At 49.5% G+C, this 19,099-nt stretch overlaps 2 protein-coding genes across 3 annotated transcripts in view; both read right to left on the minus strand.

The window, feature by feature from the left end:
• GNAS (GNAS complex locus) overlaps positions 1-19,099 on the minus strand; it is a 65,105-nt gene that overhangs the window by 35,006 nt on the left and 11,000 nt on the right. The gene's annotated exons all lie outside the window — the stretch shown is intronic.
• LOC142861134 (uncharacterized) lies at positions 1,571-18,250 on the minus strand. The gene is made up of 5 exons (XM_075993335.1): positions 14,527-18,250; positions 14,218-14,299; positions 13,827-14,017; positions 13,620-13,721; positions 1,571-1,638 (listed from the first exon to the last, which is right to left on the minus strand). Exons 1-5 carry the CDS (start codon positions 17,486-17,488, stop codon positions 1,571-1,573), a joined length of 3,405 nt encoding a protein of 1,134 aa, XP_075849450.1. The 5' UTR covers positions 17,489-18,250.

Consider the following 19,099-nt stretch of genomic DNA (forward strand, 5'->3'; position numbering starts at 1 on the left):
GGGTGGTGGGGTGGGGAGGGGATGATGATTTGGTGGAGCTTCTTCAGAGCTTGCCCCTCCCCTCCTGGCCAAGCCTGGCCCCTAGCTGTGTTGGCATCTGTCCTTGGCAGCTGCCCATTCCTTGCCTGCCAACGGTAATTACTTGCAACCTGATCCATCTGCTCTGGACTAGAAGTTCCTAGAGGGCAGGGATCCCATCTGGCGCTCAGAGCTAAACTTGGCAAAGTGCCTTTTCTTTTCTTTTTTCTTTCTCTTTCTCACTCTTTTTTTCCTTTTCTTTCTCTTTCTTCCTTCTCTCTGCCTTTTGCAAATTTTTAATTTAATCAACTGTGTTCATTTACCTCTTCCCTTTCTTTTGCACATCCTTTTTCTCTCTCTTTTGACAACAAAGAACTGGCTAAGGGGAGTTGGTTTCAACTTCTGAGTTGTTCACAACGGTCCTGGGATTTCAAAATTCAGAGAAAGAAAAACAATGGTAAAGAGTTCTGATTCTGTCCCCCTTTTCCCACTGCAGTGAAAGGACTAACAAGTCAAAAAGCCATGGGGAGACAGAGGGGAATGTGGGGAAAGCTCTAAGGAAAGCAGCCTGTGCTGTCTGTATGGGGGGAGCAAAATAGGAAATTGTTTGCCCACCGTGGCTAATACCTTCTTGAAAAAATATATGCACACGTCTGGGTAAAGAACAGGGGAGATAAGGAGAAATAAATCACAGCAGGATGAGGGCAGGGTGGGGGATTTCCTGCAATACCATAATGTCATTTTAACAATAAATGTTAACTTCTAGAAGAAAAGGGGCCAGGTCAAGTGTGGGGTGGGGGTTCAGAGTCCTGTGGGGAGTGAAGGGGGCCAGTCTGGCCCCATGAGGGAGGGTTCTAAGAGGGTGTGGTTGCCTATAAGGGAAGGGTTTGGGTGTCTGTGGGAAAGAAACCCACCGAATAAACAGAATCCCACCAGCTTCCCCCTAAAAGTGAGAGTGGCAGTATTGGTGTGAAAGCTAAGGTCCCTAGGGCCCAAGACAGGATAAGACCCCAACCAAGGACACCCCTGAAATGGGGGCATCTTTCCCTCTGGGGTCCGTACATTTTATCTAGAGAATTCTAAGTGATCCCACTTCCTGCCAGCCCACCAAGCCATTCTGCGTTCTCTGCTGACCTCTGGTGGGAGAGGAACTCCACTAACCCAGGAGAGGTGCCAGAAAACAGGTGGCACCAGCCCTGACCTCCTCTGCGCCCCAACGTCCACCCTTACGCCCCTCAGGGATGCTGCCCTGCCCCACGCCCTTGGCCAACACTCGGGGACAGAAATCAGAAGCTGGGGGAGGACAAAATCCAAGAAAAACGTTGAAGAATCCCAAGAAGAATATGGGTGTAAGAGAGGAATGCTCTAGCAAAGTAGTTAACTTAAAAGAAAAAAATTTTAATAGCAGGGTGGGGGAAATGCTTGCCTTAAGTTAACATTTTTAATTCAGTTCCTTTGACTTTACAATTTCAAGAGAGTAAGGGGAGAAAATGTGTATGAGATTGGGGCACAGTGCTAAGTCTGATCAGGAAGAAGTCCCCATTAGAGGACTTTACAGGTCCTCGAATGGGAAGCCCATGTGGCCCTTCTCAAATAGATGACCACATGGCGTCTTAGCAGCTGCAGGGACAGGGAGGGGGGCAGAGGAATGGAGGGAAATGGCAAAGACACCTACTTGGGAACCAAGGAATTTGGCCCCAGACATCATTAGATGCAACTTCCCCTCAATTGGGAACTAGGCAACCTGTCCCAAGTCCGGTGTTGGGCCTGAGGTTGAGAGTGGGGGTCCCATCCTTAGTGAGGGAAGACTCGCCACTAATAAGAATGCCCTGAAGCTCACTGTCCATTTTAAGCACTGAGGGTCAGAGGACTGAGGAGGGAAAACATTTCAACAAACTCTGAAAGATCCCAAAATGTTCTTGTGACTGCAAAAGTGACAAAGACTCACCCCAGCCAGTTTCTTCTCTGTAAAAACCCTGAGCATGCACCCCAAATTCTACTCCCACATCCCCCTGCACCTTTCAATATTGTCTCCAAATGCTTACTCCTCCAGGAAGGCTCCTTGGGTTTCACTAGTGAAAACTGGACCTCCGAGTGTCTTTTCTAGCCCTTCCTTGGGGGCGGGAAGACTTTACCGCCAAACTTTGTTCCTGCAAAGATTCTCCTGGTGACAGGGACCTAGAAATTATGAATTATTTACTAAAGGATAACAGGTGGCCCTAAAATTTGATTTCCCATACAATCTGCCATTTTGGAACAGTTACTTGAAAAGTTGTGTGCTTGAGGGGGAGGGGCTGACATGCCTCTTCTATTTAAACTTTTATGGGAGAATTGGAAAAGTTTTAAAGTTTGAAAGTGAGAAGGACATCTCTCTCATTTTTCAAAGGAGAAAAACGGAAACCCAGGAGATAAAGAGATTGGTCCAAGGTCTCCAAACCAGTTCCCCGGACAACCAGGGCACAAGGGCTGTGAATTTGGAGGCCATCTGATAGCGCATTTTCCAGCCCAGGCTGAGGTTTACAGAGTCCCTGGCTAAAAGTGACAGGATTTATCCCCAGATGCCAATTACCCACTTACAAACCTTAAAATATATCGCTCGGCCTTGGGCCTTGGGGCTGGGGGCTGGGCTGTGCCCTAGGAGGGAGGATTTGGGGAGGGGTGTGGAGTTCTGCTGCAGGCGCCCTGGCAGGCGCGGGAGTTTTGAAAAGCCAGGCTCCCAAGCTCTCATTAGTGAACGCCGAGCGCCATCTGCCAGCCAGTTGGAAGCAAACTTGCTTTATTTTATTGTTCCCTCGTCCCAGCCCTAAATAGTTGGGTGTTCTCACTTCTTTCTCTTAAAAAAAGTAACATAGAAGAGTATTTCCTGCTCAGAGAGCTCCCCAAAATAAAGATCTTGCTTTTAAAAAAAAATCTCAGAAGAGAGAGAAAATGGAAAGCAAAAAAGGAGTTAGGGAATTCCTCAGGACGCTGATTTCTGCTCCCCTACTTCTGAGCTGTGCCAACTTATGAAAAAAATGGGGTGTGCCCCTTTCTCCATCTCAGGCAGAGTGATGGGCTCCCTCCTTCCTGACCTCTGGCAAGACAGGCTCCCGGCTTTGAGCCTACCTTAGTATCTGAAGTCACACCCTGACTCTGGGGAATCGAGGTTGTAGGGTCAGGGGAAAACAAAAAAGAAAGAAAGAAAAGAAGAGAAAGAGAGGTGTCCACTACCTGTCACTTTCAGTCTGAGGCTGGGCTGCCTGCATGGGGTTTTGGATTTGTCCCTGGCAACTGAGTTCAAGTCTCTTTGGAGAGTCACCTTTCTCAAGCCCTACCTGTCCTGCCCTACTTGGGTTTACACATAAAGTTGCACAGAGAGGTACCCCATGTCTCCTCTTGGACAACCCATTAAATTTAAGTCACTCCCCTGACCATGGCAGGACCCTTGGCATACTCAGCAGAATCATCACAAAATGGAACCTTGTAATATTTTTAAGAATAAAACTTTGGCCTTTTTTTTGGACGTCACTTGGCAAATTCATGGAATCCTAAAGTGCTAGAATTAACCAAGGTCACAGGAATGAGAACCCCCAACTTCTAAGCCAGTGCCCTTTCCACTATCCAAGGACCCTCCCTAAGAGTTGGGGTTCCTCTGTCCGCTCCCTCCCACAGATTAGACTTATGTGGGACTAGAGCAAGGAGTCATGGCTGCAAGATCACAAATGCCAAACTGCCTCAGGATCACCGATTTCATAAGAACATTCCGGGACGACTGGGGCCCATCGGGAACATTTCCAAAGGCTCCCACTTTCAAAGGGGAGCACTCCTCCAAGTGTCCATCTTAAAACCCACCCTGGCCATTCGTTCTGCAAAACAAAATTATCTAACTTACTTCCCTTTTAGCAGCTAAAAAGAAAGAAGCGAAATCACATCAATGCTTAATTATAAATGGCTGGAAGTTTTCTGGCAATCCAACTTTAAAAAATTTTCCCCTAATTTCTGGCATTTGTTTTTGGGTTCTACCCGGAGTCTTCTAAATATTTCCTTGGAAAGATGTTGCACTTGGTCTCAGGCAAAATGTCAAAATCAACATTCAAAATGCTTGTCTTGAGTAATTTCTAGGATTCTGCAGTAAGGAGGTATTATAGTGTGGCGTTGTTCAGCTGAACTTGGGACATATAAAGCTAGTCTCCAGACAAGTTTGATTTCAAATGATATTTAAATTTTTACATGCCTAATACATAACTTATCAATCTACCAATCCATTTCTGCATCTCACCCTACAGTGATTCTAATAGTAAAAGCCAAGTGTTTAAATCCATGTGCATGTCTGGAGTGGAAAGCGGTTATTGTCTTATTTATTTTTTCTGGCCTTTCCAATGAACTTAGAGGTTGCAAATTCCAAACTTTCTAAGAAAAAAGGAAAGAAAGAAAGAACAAGAAAAAAAAAAAAAACCATTGTTTTCTAAAAAAAATTAGATCCCTGATGAATCTGTAACATCTGAAAACTCTATTAAAAGACCAAATTGGGACAAAAATGTAAAGGTGCTAGGCTCAAAATATAAGAAGCAATGAAGTCCTGTTCTATAATGGTTACTTGGGAGAGGGGTTAGTTAATGCAAGTTGGGGAGTGAGGTCACTGTTTAAAAATAAAATCACAATTTAGCCCTTTTATGGCTACTCCAAGCGATATTGGTTATAGAATCTGCCCTAGGATTGAGAAGGGGGTGTCCATTTTTATCAAAGACCAAGTGCAAAACTCTTGACCAGGAAATGTCCTTGGGTTATTACTTCTATTGGCATAACTACGTTTTATTTCTAAAAAAAAAAAAATCTTATTATCTTTCTCAGTACGGTCATTCAGAGGTATTCCTTCCTCTCCCCCTGACCCTCCAGGTACCTTCCTGCCTTGAAAGATCAGTTGTTAAAGGTGACAGGTGTCACCTCCATGCAGTAGGCTGGTTCCCTGGGGCCTGGGACTAAGAAGACCCAGCGAACAGGGCCCACACACTTGCCACTGGTGTGCACACATTACAGTGAAAGGCTCTCTTAATGTTTTGCCGAACACATGTCAGGTGGGGGCCTGCTGCACCAGAGATGACATATCGTCGGCAGCTATCTGAGTGTGGGTCCTTACTTGGCATCCTTCTCTACAATGCAGAGCAGACTAAGTTAGTGTGTACCGGACAGAGGGACAATTCCCAGCCTGCTACAGACAAAGGCAACCTAAAGAATCCCTAAGTGGTAGATGTGATCATTTCAGGGTTACAACCTACCTAAACGCTGACGTCGCCCAGCTGGGAGACTGACTTGGTTCATCGGGGTCTTAGACCAATTTATTGTTTACTTCCTTGAAATGATTCTCTTTTCTATTCTATAGTGTCATCTAGGTCGATTTATTCTCTGAGATTTCTAGAAATTACTTCTACCCAAGAATGCAGGTCATTAAAATAAGTATGAACATTTCTGACTGGCTATTAGTGACCGAAGTGGACTACCTTTCCTCTGAAGATATATATTTTTTAAGGTATGTGAGTTATGATATGTATGATCTTTAACTTCCCCCGAATTTGATATTGATAATGTTAGTGCAGTAGTGCTCAACCAGGGGTGATATTTGGCAATGACTAGAGGCAGTTTTGGTGGTCACATTGTGTGTGTGTATGTATGTGTGTGTGTGTATGTGTGTGTGTGTGTGTGTGTGTATGTGTGTGTATGTGTGTGTGTGTATGTGTGTGTGTGTGTGTGTGTGTGTGTGTGTGTGTGTGTGTATGTGTATGTTTTGCTGGCATCTAGAGGCCAGGGATGCCTGCTAAACATCCTACAGGGCACAGGACAGCACCCCCCCCAGTATAAAATGTTAATGGAGCCATCTGGAGGGTCCCTTTGTCAGACTGAGCCCCCCAAAATGTTCCTAGAATCCTGGCATATATATATATATGTATATATAACTGGGTAAGTGACAGCTCAGAAGTAAAAGGCTTTGTCTGACTAAAGCTTTGGGGCCTATTTGAATCCCAGCTTTGTCTAGGGTGGGTAGGGGGAGTGGTGGATGTGAAGTAGGGTCCTCCCTCACCGTTCCTGGCTCTTCTCAGCCCCTGTCACCGTTCACCATGGATATGACATCTTTCTTATGCCTTATACTGTCTCACCATCTAGTGGTCACCTGAAATATCAACTCACCTTCACCATCTCTGGGCCCTTCTAGAGAGTCAGTCATTTAAAAAATATCATATTTTGGGAGATAGTAGGCAGAAAGACCTCTGAATGACATCTATGATTTTATTACTAAGATAATTAAGCACCCTGTAGGCCTAGCAGACCTCTAGAGAGAACAGCTATAAGGAATTAAGATGGACACTTCCAGAGATTACAAATTCCCACACAGGCCAAAAAAAATCAATAAAAAAAAAATCAAGGGGGCTAATTACAAACATGACCTGTCTTTTTAAAAAGAGAAGCCCACAGGGCTTTTGCTTAAATACTTTGGACACGTAGGTGCTACCACATATAACTATAGATTAAAAAAAAGAAGAAGAAAAAAAAACCAGCATCTATTAAAAAGGATGGGTTCAAGTGGTCCCTGGAATGTGAGGACTTGTATACTTCCTAAGTGATATCATCTATTCTTAACAGGTCTTTTATATTCACTTTTTTGCAACTGGATCCACCAGCTACTTTTTTTTTTTTTTTTTTTTTTTTGAGACAGGGTCTCGCTTTGTTGCCCAGGCTAGAGTGAGTGCCGTGGCGTCAGCCTAGCTCACAGCAACCTCAAACTCCTGGGCTCGAGCGATCCTTCTGTCTCAGCCTTCCGAGTAGCTGGGACTACAGGCATGCGCCACCATGCCCGGCTAATTTTTTTTTTTATATATATATCAGTTGGCCAATTAGTTTCTTTCTATTTATAGTAGAGACGGGGTCTCGCTCTTGCTCAGGCTGGTTTCGAACTCCTGACCTCGAGCAATCCACCTGCCTCGGCCTCCCAGAGAGCTAGGATTACAGGCGTGAGCCACCGCGCCCGGCCCACCAGCTACTTTTGCAAGCATAGAAACAGAGGCACAGGCATGTGTGTCCCTGAGGCCCTGGGGAGTTTGGATGGATACTACCTAAGATACAGGACACTTGCTCCTATTTCCTTTGGAAGAGCCCTGCCAATATCCCATCGGCCATCTCTCTATGACTGGCCTTCGTTTTTGTGTACTGTCATAAGCATTCTACTTTTTTCGCAAAAGATCCCACGGCTTCAAACTTACCTGGATGCAGGTTCCCTATTAAAAAAAAGCTTCATAGTAATTCACACTTTAGCAATCAGTTTGATGAAAGGCAAAACTGTTCCCATAGGGAAGAGGAGAGAGGTAGTGTGTGGTCTTTTAGCGCAGGAAGAGGGGCAAGAACTATGTAAATCAAGAGAGAGAGGCTCTCGCTGCCTAAATCCCCATTTGCTGGTAAGAATCAACACTCAGCAGTTACATGGAGCCTGTGGAAGCTTGACTGTGACACTCCTTAGAAAGTAGGTACAAGAGATTTTCCTTTCTCATTATCGACTCATTAAAGGAAGTTTAAAGTACTTACTCTGTCCCACACACAAAATGTGTGTGACAATGTCGGAAACATTGACTGACTCATAATAAATTTGAGATCGGATAACAATTTATACCACCTTTATACCTCTCTCCTCGCCCCAAATTGAATCATTAAAAAACATTTAGTAAGATCCAATGTTCAAGTTCTGTGGGCAGAACTCCACGAGTCAAAATACTCATGAATTCTCCTGAGGTTTAACAAATTACTGTGCAATGCAATTTGGGATTTTACCTCTAAGTAAGTAAGACAGAGAGGCACACTCCCTGAATTTCCATTGCTCTGTCACAGATCAGTTGCCTAACGTTTCTTCTCTTATTACAGCTCCCAGATGTTGCATGTATAAAACTGCTCCAATAATTCTAACCTGAAAGGTAGGTGCCTCCTGTGCACTACTTGTCAGAGACCAAAGCCTCTGATGTCTCAATAGAGCTTGTGATGATCAACAATAATTAAAAGTCAAACATTGTTTTTTTTGTGTTGTTCCTTACCTCTTTCTTGTAGGTCTCTTCATCTTCAATTCCTGCTGGCTGGCCTGCTTAACCACCTGGCTGTGGGGAAGAAAACTGAAAACATTCTTTTTGCAGGTATAATAACCACAGAACAATCCCGGCTCAGGTCCTTGGGCTCAGCCAGGGTTGGAGTTGATTTATGGATAGGCGCTAATCAAAAGAGAAAGCAGGGGGAAGCGATGGATGGATGGGCAGGGGTGGTAGGTGACATTTTTTTCAGGACAAGTAAAAAATGTTTTGTTCATCATCTCTCTGCCACATCACTCACCTGAGAGTGACCTCACACAACCATGAATTTGGCAAGGTGTCACCGGTCTACTACTCGGTTGACCTTTATTTACAAAATGTGTGCAAAGAATGTGCTCTGAAACGTGAGACTGAAAGACAGGATGTGGTGCCCAGCACTTTTAGAATTTCTAAGTTAACAGTCTCATGAGAAATATAGGGAAAAACAAACAAACAAACAAACCCCAAAAAACCAAAAACTTCACTTGGAGCAGGGAGAAAAAAAAGTCCAGGAGAAAAAGTAAATTTCTAAAAATAATAGTTAACATTTTTGAGACACTTTTGTGTGTCAGGTGCCAGACCAGGTTGAGGACACCGCCCTGTAAAGTGCTTCTCTGGATTTCTCAAATGTAATTTCAGTTCTAGTATCCTGCCTTTTTTTGGGGGGAATTAGGAAAAGATGACGCCTTTCTGGAAATACCCATCCCCTCCTTTGTTCAAGGGCTCCATGGCCCACCCCATCACCAATTTGTATATGTGGCTTCCCCACAGTTTTTCTAAATTGCATAAAGGCCCCAGAGAGAGAGGCTCAGGCCCATTTTTCTCTTATTTCCTAAAGAGAGAATGATCTTGTGCTCAGGGTGACCGCAGGCCAGAACAGGAATGCACTGGGAACAAAGGTTCCATTCAGTCCGATTCAGTGAAATCTGTCAAGGTGGGTGTTAGGGCCAGAGTCTCTAGTCTCTGTTACTGGGGGTGAGGGGCCCACCAGAGGCAGAGATGGCCAATCAGCTGGACCAATGCTTCCAGCTCCCTTAGCTGGCTGTTTAATTGATGGTTGGGACCTTGTCACATCAGCCGGCCCTGTCCTATCTGAAAAATTGCTACTCTTCCTGAGAAATTTGATTTTAAAATGGGTAAATGACATGTGAATGTTGCATTGCATTGGGAACCCTGGGAGGGGCAAAGTGGGTTTGGCACAATCCTGCATTTGCCATAGGTAAGAGAAAACCTAGACATGCCAAAATCATTTTTTATTCACTATTTATGTGTCTCCTGAAAGGTTATTTAGAGGCATTTGAAGAGCCATAATTTTGCTGGGAGTGGGAGAGTTTTATTTGGAGAGAAAATTGACTCTCAAAAAAAGGAGCATGGCTGGCATTGGGAATTTCAAATTTAGGTTACCTTCTCTAAAGAGAAATTTATTTTTTCTTAATACCAACCTTCCTGTATAAAAAGTCAAAGGTGATTTCTAAGATCATACACTGACTCTTGCTAAGTGAGAATTAGCCCTGGACTAAAAGTAAAGAACATTTAAAAAAAAAAAAAAGGTTGCTATGAAGAATATTGAGCAGAGCTATTTTAATAAGATCATTAGATCCAGACTAGCATAGTCTAAATTGTCTAATTCTATAAATGTAATAAAACTATGCATAAAAGCAACTGCATTTTATTCTTGCAATTATTAATATTTTTTTTAGTGGAAAGCTAACTAAAGAGAAAAGCTTTAGACCCTGCTAAAGAAATCTAATAGGGGATTTAAAAAAAAAAAACTTTAAAGAAAACCTGCATTTAAAAGAAAAGGCCAACAAACAAACTAAAACTGTAGTGTTGCTATGCTGGCAGATGAGCCAGAGCAAATGTGGAAACTAAATATCACCATAGCAGTGACAGGTGTGTCAGAAATGGGGGAGCTCACGTTTCATGTACACTCAATGGACATTTATAACCAGGGATCGGTCAAGGTTTGGCTATAACTCTGAAAGCAGCAGACTATTAAATACCTGTAATTTGACAAGGGATTTTAAGAGCACATAGTACACTTATAAAAATCATGCTTTACATTTATGTAATGCTTGACAGCTTATTAGCACATTTTTTTCCTAAGCATTACCTTATCTGAGTTTGATCCTTCACTTACCTTGAAGTCTTTGAGCAAAAGTCCCTGATATTTAATCTCTGAGTTTTGCTTTCTTTGCCTATGAAATGAGGTCCTATTGCATTTTTATTGCCCAGAGCTATTTCAAAGGATAAACATGACTAAATGAAAGGTTTTTTAAAAAATGTATAATACAATTAGAATGTGTTATTATTAATATTACTGGTTACTAATGATGCTGAGAGCAGTGGAACATTCCTCTCCAAGTCAGGAGGGTATATACAGAGGGGATGACTACTAATTTTCTTTGCTTAAAACCAGTTTTCCATGGTAGATAGTGTGAAAAAATTTAAAAAATTAATCCACCTATATGGAAAAAGGTTTTTTAAGGGAGAAATCTATGGGAAGTTGAATTTTTAAAAGCAGGACAAAATTTTGGCCTTTGAGAAGCATGAATACTACTGGGAAACAGAGAAGGGAAAATAATAAAAGTCTATCTTAACTCTACAATTTTGTGGCCTAAGAAGCTGTGTTTCCCTACGTACCAAACAGCTCAGTGGAGGCATTTCTGAATCCAGACAAATGGCTGTATGGAAAAAAAAAAGAAAAAAAGAAAAAAAAGAAAAGAAAAAGAAAAAGAAAAAAAAGAAAAAAAAAGAAAAAGAAAAAGAAAAAGGAAAAAGAAAAAGAAAAAAGAAAAAAGAGAAAAAAGAAAAAAGAAAAAAAGAAAGAAAAAAGAAAGAAAAAAGAAAAAAAGATTCACTTAAAATCTTTTTAAAATTCACTTTTAAAATTCTTTTAAGAAAAAAGAAAAAAAGAGATTCACTTAAAATCTTTTTAAAATTCACTTTTAAAATTCTTTTAAGAAAAAAGAAAAAAAGAGATTCACTTAAAATCTTTTTAAATTCACTTTTAAAATTCTTTTGAGAAAAAAGAAAAAAAAACAGAAAAAAGAAAAAAAAGAAAAAAGAAAAAAGAAAAAAAGAAAGAAAAAAGAAAAAAAGTGCTTCTGCAAGATGGGATGCAATGCATCACTGTTGAACTTGGAGGCAAAAATAAATTATCATACAATTAACTGTGATTCACTGTATAAATAAAGAGTCATAGAATGGCCATTAATATATATCACATTTGCCTGCATAATTTTAATAAATGCAGCAGGTAATAAAAATTTCTGATCTAGTAGCACCTGTAAGGAGTTAATCACACCTAAATAAAGTTTCCAAAAAAAAAAAAAAGAGTTTAAGCCATCAAAATTATTTAAAAATGCAATAGAACCATGGAAATAGTCTATTATTGGATAATGCTGAGCTTCAACTCTTTAAATATTCTAAAATTTTCATCATGTTCTTTCTTTTTTTTCTAAAATTCCCTGTAATGTGGTTAAGCTGCCTGGGCAATAAAAGCAAAGGAGATACACTCATAAACACATTTTAAAAGCAGCAGATGAATCTACACGTCACAAATTAGGAACCACACCAAAGGACAGCCATTTGATCTGCATTTTCAGTGGCAGGAATGCATGGATGTTCTGTTTTCTATGTTGGGACTAAAAAGTTAGTAAAAAGTCTTATTCTACATGTGGGTAAGTCCTCATCTTTCCTCCTCTCCCCCTTCCCAATAAGTAACTAAGGCCCAGATGGGGTGCCTCTCTTGCCACCTCAGCAAAATGAAACCTGGTGGGAAACTGTGGCCTGGTTTGACAACCTGCACTGCTGTGGCTTCATCTGGCAGGTAACACTGGCTGTGGGAGTTCAGGCTCATGCTAGACATGACTCAAAGTTTGCCAGCCTGTTTTCTGGACTATGCTGCATCTAAACATGTTTGACCACTAACACCCGGGGACAATGGCAAGGTGATCCCAGCAAATTTCCTTTTGTCAAGGTTAATTCCCCCTCCCCTTGGGGACGAAGGAGGTAAGTCCAGGGAAACTCCTGATGCTCTTAAGACCTGGCCCCGCACATGGACAGTTTGCTGCAGGATTAGTGGTTGCATAATCTATGGTATGAGCCTGCAGGCCTGATTTAAGTGGACCATGCTCCCTTACCTGCAACCCCTGGGAAAAGCAGACGACTCAAGTCATGGAACTAAAGGATATCTGCTAGGAAATCTTCATTTTGCAAAGTGAGGCAACTGAGGCACCAGCATGTAACGGACACTACCAATTTGACAATTAGGAATCAGCTGTGTACTGTCACATGGGTCTCCTGTCTGCACCAAGCTGTGTCCCCTTACTCCCAAATTACAGGCTTACTTCCCAGAGCTATGCTTAGAATATTGAAATGGGCCTGTTTTGGCAAAATCAGTTGTCTGCAGGGAAGGCAGTAAGTACATTGTCATTTAAGGTTCTATGGTTTCAGTGCAGTTGGGACATTTTGAAATTTAAAACTACCTCCCTTTAGTATGTTTTTGGGTAAATGACAGTGTCATTATGTCCCTGGGTGGGCACACATAAAATGACCATCACATCTGAAACTGTGATTCATGGGGGACACAACACAATAGCATACAGCTATGTCAATAATGCCATAATAAAAAACATCACACATTATAAAATATTTAAGAAACAAATGTGGCACAGCCTTAGAAATTGTGATCTTGAAATCCCTTGAAAGGTCTCAGAGAATAAACTTTAAAAATTAAGATTGTGGAGATTCACTTTTAAAATTTCCATTTAAGCCAAATGTTCAGACCATTGCTAATTGCTGCTTTGATTAAGTGTGGCAAAAAGAGTTAATGCTTCAGATCTGACATAAGAAGTCTTGGGGGCTGGAGGGGAGGGGAACTGGGGAGGGCCAGGGAAGACTTGGAGTTAAGAGAGAGGGTCTTGCTGTGGGGTGAGGAAGGGAGTCCTGCAGGGAGGAGGGGGAAGGTGCAAGGATGCCACGGTACCCTTCTGCTGAGAATAGCATTATTTTAACTTTAATAAAAAGACGTTTATTTATTTATTTATTTATTTATTTTTGGTATTCAAAGCCAGTTTACAGAAAACCTTACCTTTGAGCCTCTTTGCCCCCAGCTAAAGCTGCTTGAAAAAATTCACATGCAAACATTTACATGTTTCACAAATCATATTAACAGTTTTACCATACTATGTCCACACACTTAAAATACACTCAGAGCATTTTTTGAATATTTTTATTTTAATTGCATTTCAAACACGACACGACATTCCACTCCCAACACTCCCACTCTTTTTAAAGCAAGCCCCTCCTACTGTGCTCTTTGTAAAAGTGTAAATGATTGGCTTACCTCGGGCTGCTAGCTAGAAAACAAATATTTCATATTTTTTAAGCACAGTCACACCCACCCCCGTTGGAACCAGCCCCACAGGGTTTTGGATCCAGAGTTGCCCAGAGCAGGCTAAGTGTTCCCCCCGCCCCCTTCCGTCCCCCTACCAGGTAAGCCGAGTATGTGCAGAATACCGAACTCGTGCGCGGCCCCGATGCCCCAGATACCTGCGTGTCTGGTTTTTTCAACCGTAAAGGCGGGAGGGTTTGGCGAACGGAATGAGAAGTGAGGAAACGCTTAGCGCAAAGGGAAAAAGAGAGAAAGACATACAGGAAAAAGGGTTATGGAGGCCGGCGGGAAGCGGCCCCCACTACCTCCCGGCCAGGGGCCCAGCACATTACCCAGGATGCTCCGCCACCATCCCTGCGCTGCGTGCCGCTTGCCGCTCGCCTCACAGCACCCGCGCGCAGGTACCGCGGAGTGCGCGAACACCGAAAGTTTCTTGCACGCGCCATGGCGCAAACCACAAGACAGCCCGTTCCCCAGTACAAGTACACAATCGGCGGGTATTTTGGGGGTGCCAGCATGGGAACTGGGGACACTTGAGCGTATCATGCACAGGCGAACACAGAATACGGACACCAACACACACCAACAACAAGCTGTCTGAGTCCAAGCAGCCGTGCCAGGCGAGGCGGGGGCGCGCCTTTCCCAATGACCCCGGCCCACGATGGCCCCAGCCAGCCTCGCCAGGGGAGCCCCGCGGACCCTCCCCGGCAGTTCCTGGCTCACCTGAGGAGCCTGCCTGTCCAGCTTACGGTCCCTCGGGCTCGCCGGAAACGACCCTCAGTGTCGCTCGGCATCACTTTTCTCCCTGGAGGGCATATACTTCGGCTACCCGAACCCTCGGAACCTCCCCTCCCGCTCCCGGGCCACGTTAGGGTCCCTCCCTGGAACTTTCTAGCGGGGTCTTCCCGCCTGTAACCAGACCCGCTCCTCCCGCCGCCGAGCCGGAGCCCGAGCCCCAGACCCACCGGGCACCCCGCCACCCCTCCCGGCCCGGGCGGCCCTGCTGCCCGCAGGCAGAGTCCGCCGCATTACCTAGAAGCAGCAGACGATGCGTGCAAACGTAGTCCATCTTCTCCCGCTTGAGCTGCTTGTCGATGAGCTTGCTGCGCTGCTTCTGTGCGCGCTGCTGGGCGCGCATCTCCTGGGCTTCCTTGCGCGTCGGTTTGCGCTTCTCCGCCGCCGCGGAAGGCTTCTTGGCCTGCGCAGCGCGCGAGCCCTGGGGCTCGGGGCTCTCGGAGCGGCCGAGGCATCCCCCGAAGACTTCGGAGAGGAAGTTGCAGAAGAAGTTGCGTCGGGTCTTGCCGCGGCGGCGGTCTCTCCGGCGGCGGCGGACCCAGCGCAGGCACACGAAGGGCCCCGCGTCGGACTCGTCTGCGCTGGAGTCCTCGTCGCTGCTGACCAAGCCCTCCTCGAAGTACTGGACGCAGCCGCTCTCGGGCTTGCCCCGCCAGGCAGCCGCGCGAGCAGGCCGCGGAGTAGGCGGGTCGGCAGCCTGGATCTCCGGGCTGGGGGGCCGGAGGCGCTGCAGCTTGGGCCGGGCCCCGGAGGCAGGGGCCGCGGAGGCTGCTCGGGCCGCGGAGGCTGCTCGGGCCGCGGAGGCTGCTCGGGCCGCGGAGGCTGCTCGGGCCGCGGAGGCTGCTCGGGCCGCGGAGGCTGCTCGGACCGCGGAGGCTGCTCGGGCCGCGGAGGCTGCTCGGACCGCGGAGGCTGCTCGGGCTGCGGAGGCCGCTCGCGCTGCAGAGGCTGCTCGGGCTGCGGAGGCTGCTCGGGCTGCGGAGGCGGCCGGACGGGCTGGGGCGGCCCCGCTGCCGGCGGCGCGGACAGCTCGGGCGGCCCCCGCGGCGCGCTCGGCCGGGGCTCGGGCTGCGGCCCCGGTGTCGGGATGCGCCGGGGCTCGGGCGGCGGCGTCGGCGTCAGAAGTGGCCCGGGCGGCAGCGGCTTCCCGGGCGTCAGGATCTGCCGGGGCTCCGGCGGCTTCCCGGGCGTCAGGATCTGCCGGGGCGCCAGCGGCTGCCCCGCCGTCAGGATCTGCCCGGGCTCCAGGGGCTGCCCCGCCGTCAGGATCTGCCGGGGCGCCAGCGGCTGCCCCGCCGTCAGGATCTGCTGGGGCTCCAGCGGCTGCCCCGCCGTCAGGATCTGCTGGGGCTCCAGCGGCTGCCCCGCCGTCAGGATCTGCCGGGGCTCCAGCGGCTGCCCCGGTGTCAGGATCTGCCGGGGCTCCAGCGGCTGCCTCACCGTCAGGATCTGCCGCGGCTCCAGTGGCTGCCCCGCCGTCAGGATCTGCTCGGGCTCCAGGGGCTGCCCCGCCGTCAGGATCTGCCGGGGCTCCAGCGGCTGCCCCGCCGTCAGGATCTGCCGGGACTCCAGCGGCTGCCCCGCCGTCAGGATCTGCCGGGGCGCCAGCGGCTGCCCCGCCGTCAGGATCTGCCGGGGCGCCAGCGGCTGCCCCGCCGTCAGGATCTGCCGGGGCGCCAGCGGCTGCCCCGCCGTCAGGATCTGCCGGGGCGCCAGCGGCTGCCCAGCCGTCAGGATCTGCTGGGGCTCCAGCGGCTGCCAGGGTGTCAGGATCTGCTGGGGCTCCAGTGGCTGCCCCACCGTCAGGATCTGCCGGGGCTCCAGCGGCTGCCCCGCCGTCAGGATCTGCCGGGGCTCCAGCGGCTGCCCCGGCGTCAGAAGCGGCTTGGGCGTCAGAATCTGCTGGAGCTCCAGGGGCTGCCCCGGAGTCGGGATGCGCTGGGGCGTCAGGGGCTGCCTGGGCGTCAGGATCTGCCGGAGCTTCCGCGGCCGGCCGGGCGTCGGGATCCGCCGGGGCGGCGAGGGCTGGCCCGGCGGGAGCTCGGCGGTCTGGAGGGCGTCCGTCCCCGGGCGAGGGGCCTCTCCCTCCGTCCTCGGCGGCGGCGCCCGAGCCTCCTTCCATGGCGGCTGCCTCTCCGTCAACTGGGGGTCTCTCGGCTCGCTCCCTCTTATCTGGGGCGCCCGAGACTCCGATGGGCGGGCCATCGGCCGCGATTGGGGGGCTGTCCATGCTGACGGGCGCGTCGTCGACCCCGGCGGGGGCGCTACCAATCTGGAGCGGGGGTCCGGAGAGCTCCCCCGGGGGGCCGCCTCCTGCGCAGGCGGGCGGCGATCTGGCAGCTTCTCGGGATGGGCTGCGGATGGCGCCCGGGATGCGGAGCGGGGGCGCGCTCGCGGCGGGAGGGAGGCAGAGCGGACTCGCACCCGGGACCCCGACCGCCGCCGACTGATTGGCACCGTCGACTTTCCGGATGATGTGGGGGAGTCCTGGGGGTGGGCTGTCGTCTCCAAAGGCTTCTTCGTCGAGCTCGAACGGCATGGCTTCCTCAGGGGGGGGGCTGTAGCCCCCCCTGACGCCTGCGTTTGCAGGTCTGCGCGCTCGGGGCTCCCGGGGAGGACTTCCAGGGACCCCTGCGCCCGGGCCGCCTGGAGCGAGATCTGGGGCCTCCGGGAGAGGCTGGCTGTAGCCTCCTTGGGCAGGCTGGTCAAACTCGAAGGGCATCGCTTCTTCTGGTGGAGGGCTGTAGTCTCCCAAGCGTGGGCTAACACCACCGAAGGCTCTGGGCTCCATGAACGCTGGGCCACAGGCCCCAAGGCCTGCATGGGCCCCCCTGGGGAATCCAGGCTGCTCCTGCGCAGGCCAGAAGCCTTCCAAGCTGGGCTGCTGGACCTCGAAGGGCATGGCTTCCTCAGGAGGTGGGCTGTAGCTTCCCCAGGCTCTTGCTTCCTCGAAGGCCGGGTTGAGGCCCTCCAAGTTGGGCCTGGAGACTTCTGGGGGTCCACCGGCCTCGCCTTCGTTGGGGATGGGCTCGCTGTCAGGCGGTTGGGTCTCCATCTCTTCGGCTGGGCTAGGCCCAGCACCGGGGGCAGCTGGCCCTGGGGCCTCCAAGGGTGGTTGCTCGGGCTGCTCCCCAGTTTCAGGGGGGCTATCGCGTTGTCCTGACATATTATTGCCGTTGAGGCGGTGGCGCATGCCCATAACACGGTGGCGGCTTCTTACAATAAATTTGGGGCTCCGTAAGACGGAGCACCCAACCAAACTAGGGTGAAAAAATTATTCACAAAAAAATCAGAGTTCCAGCTGGAAAATTCTCCAGCCTCAATTTCCAACCCCTGTGAGGTTGGGGTGGGTTCAGGGCCTCGAACCCTAGACCATGGCGGAAGCGACTCAGTCGCTGCTGTGGAGTCCAGGCTCCTTCCCGGCCACTCTTTATCCTCTCAGGCCGCCCCCGGCCCCCACCTTGGTCTGCCCTGGTCCCCTCCTGTCTCACACACTGTCTCTCTTTCTCTCTGCTCCAGGCCAGTCCTGTCTGTTTGGATGCGAGGAGCGTGCCGAATCGGTCCGAAAATCGCTAGTAGCTCTTTCTCTCTGCCACCAGAGGACGCCTGCTTCAGTGCTGAGCCTGCTCTGGCTCCAGGAGCCGCCGGCAGTCCCGGACTTTGGGTAAGGGGGCTGATTGAGCGCCGGCCTCGCAGGGACGTTCTGGCTCCTTCCACTCCTCTCCCTGACTGATTTGGAGTCTTTCTCCCAGCTTCTCCCCTGACCAGAAAGATCTCCTGCGTTGCGGGCCACGTGACGTAAGACGTGGGCCTCAGGACGCTCGAGTTGAAACCCTCCCTCCCCAACCCAACAGGCTCTCCTCGGGGGGAGGAGGGACTGCAGGAGGGTTTCATCACCCCAGGATACCCTGAACCCCAGAGTTGTAGCCCCCAGCCCCTAGCAGCCGCTCGGATCAAGTCCCAAGTCCGGAGCGCAGGGCTTTAGGCGGCTGGGAAGGGGGCGCAGACGTGCGCAGGGAGGCGACAGGTGGTCGCGAGCCCACCGGAGAAGCGGAGAAGAGGCAAGGGTAAGGGGCTGCCGAGTGCCAGCACACAATTTGTTTTTTAAAACGCCTTTAAAACGCCTCGGTACTTTCCCCGAGGCTTCTGCAGCTTTTGCTTGCCGCTTGCTCCGGTTAGCTCCAGTTGGCTCCGGTAACGCACTTCAGTGTCCCCCATCCCCATCACTCTCCAGGGGTCTCCGCAGTGGCTTAGGGTGGCGCAGGCAGGGTTCTCCCCGTTTATATGGATGGTGACGCAGTGGAATGAGAGGGTCTCAGGTGTGTGCCGCGGAGAGGCAGGCAAAGCCCCCCCCAGGCAGTTGCCGCGGCGGCACCGAAGGCGGGTCGCGGGGCGCACGGGGGACCCTCGGAGTGTGAGCCTCAGAGTTCCGTAGGTCCTGCTGTTCTGGGGAAGGGTTAAAGGCGATTTTGGTTTGGGTTTATGGCCGGTACAGGGTGGTCTCAAAGACTGGACAACCCTGTGCGCACTAAACCCGTAGTCAAACGCCGTGCCGCGAACGGCAGCCGCGGTGAGCGGCTCCCGGCTTCCAGCGCTGGCTGCAGGGTTGGTCAGTCGGTTCCTCTAGCCCCTACTGCATGCAGCCCCTCTCCTCTTGCTATGAGTGAATATTCTAGGGCAGCTGCTTTACTTTTCCACTGCTAGAGCCCGCCGAGGCGGCACCAAGCCCGGCCACAAACCTATGTACCCTCGCCCGCCCGGCTGCGCTGCGGTTGCCGCGCCACGATGGGCTCGAAGCTGGCGGCGGGTA

The sequence above is a fragment of the Microcebus murinus genome, chromosome 16, assembly GCF_040939455.1.
Source record: "Microcebus murinus isolate Inina chromosome 16, M.murinus_Inina_mat1.0, whole genome shotgun sequence".
Classification (NCBI taxonomy): domain Eukaryota; kingdom Metazoa; phylum Chordata; class Mammalia; order Primates; family Cheirogaleidae; genus Microcebus; species Microcebus murinus.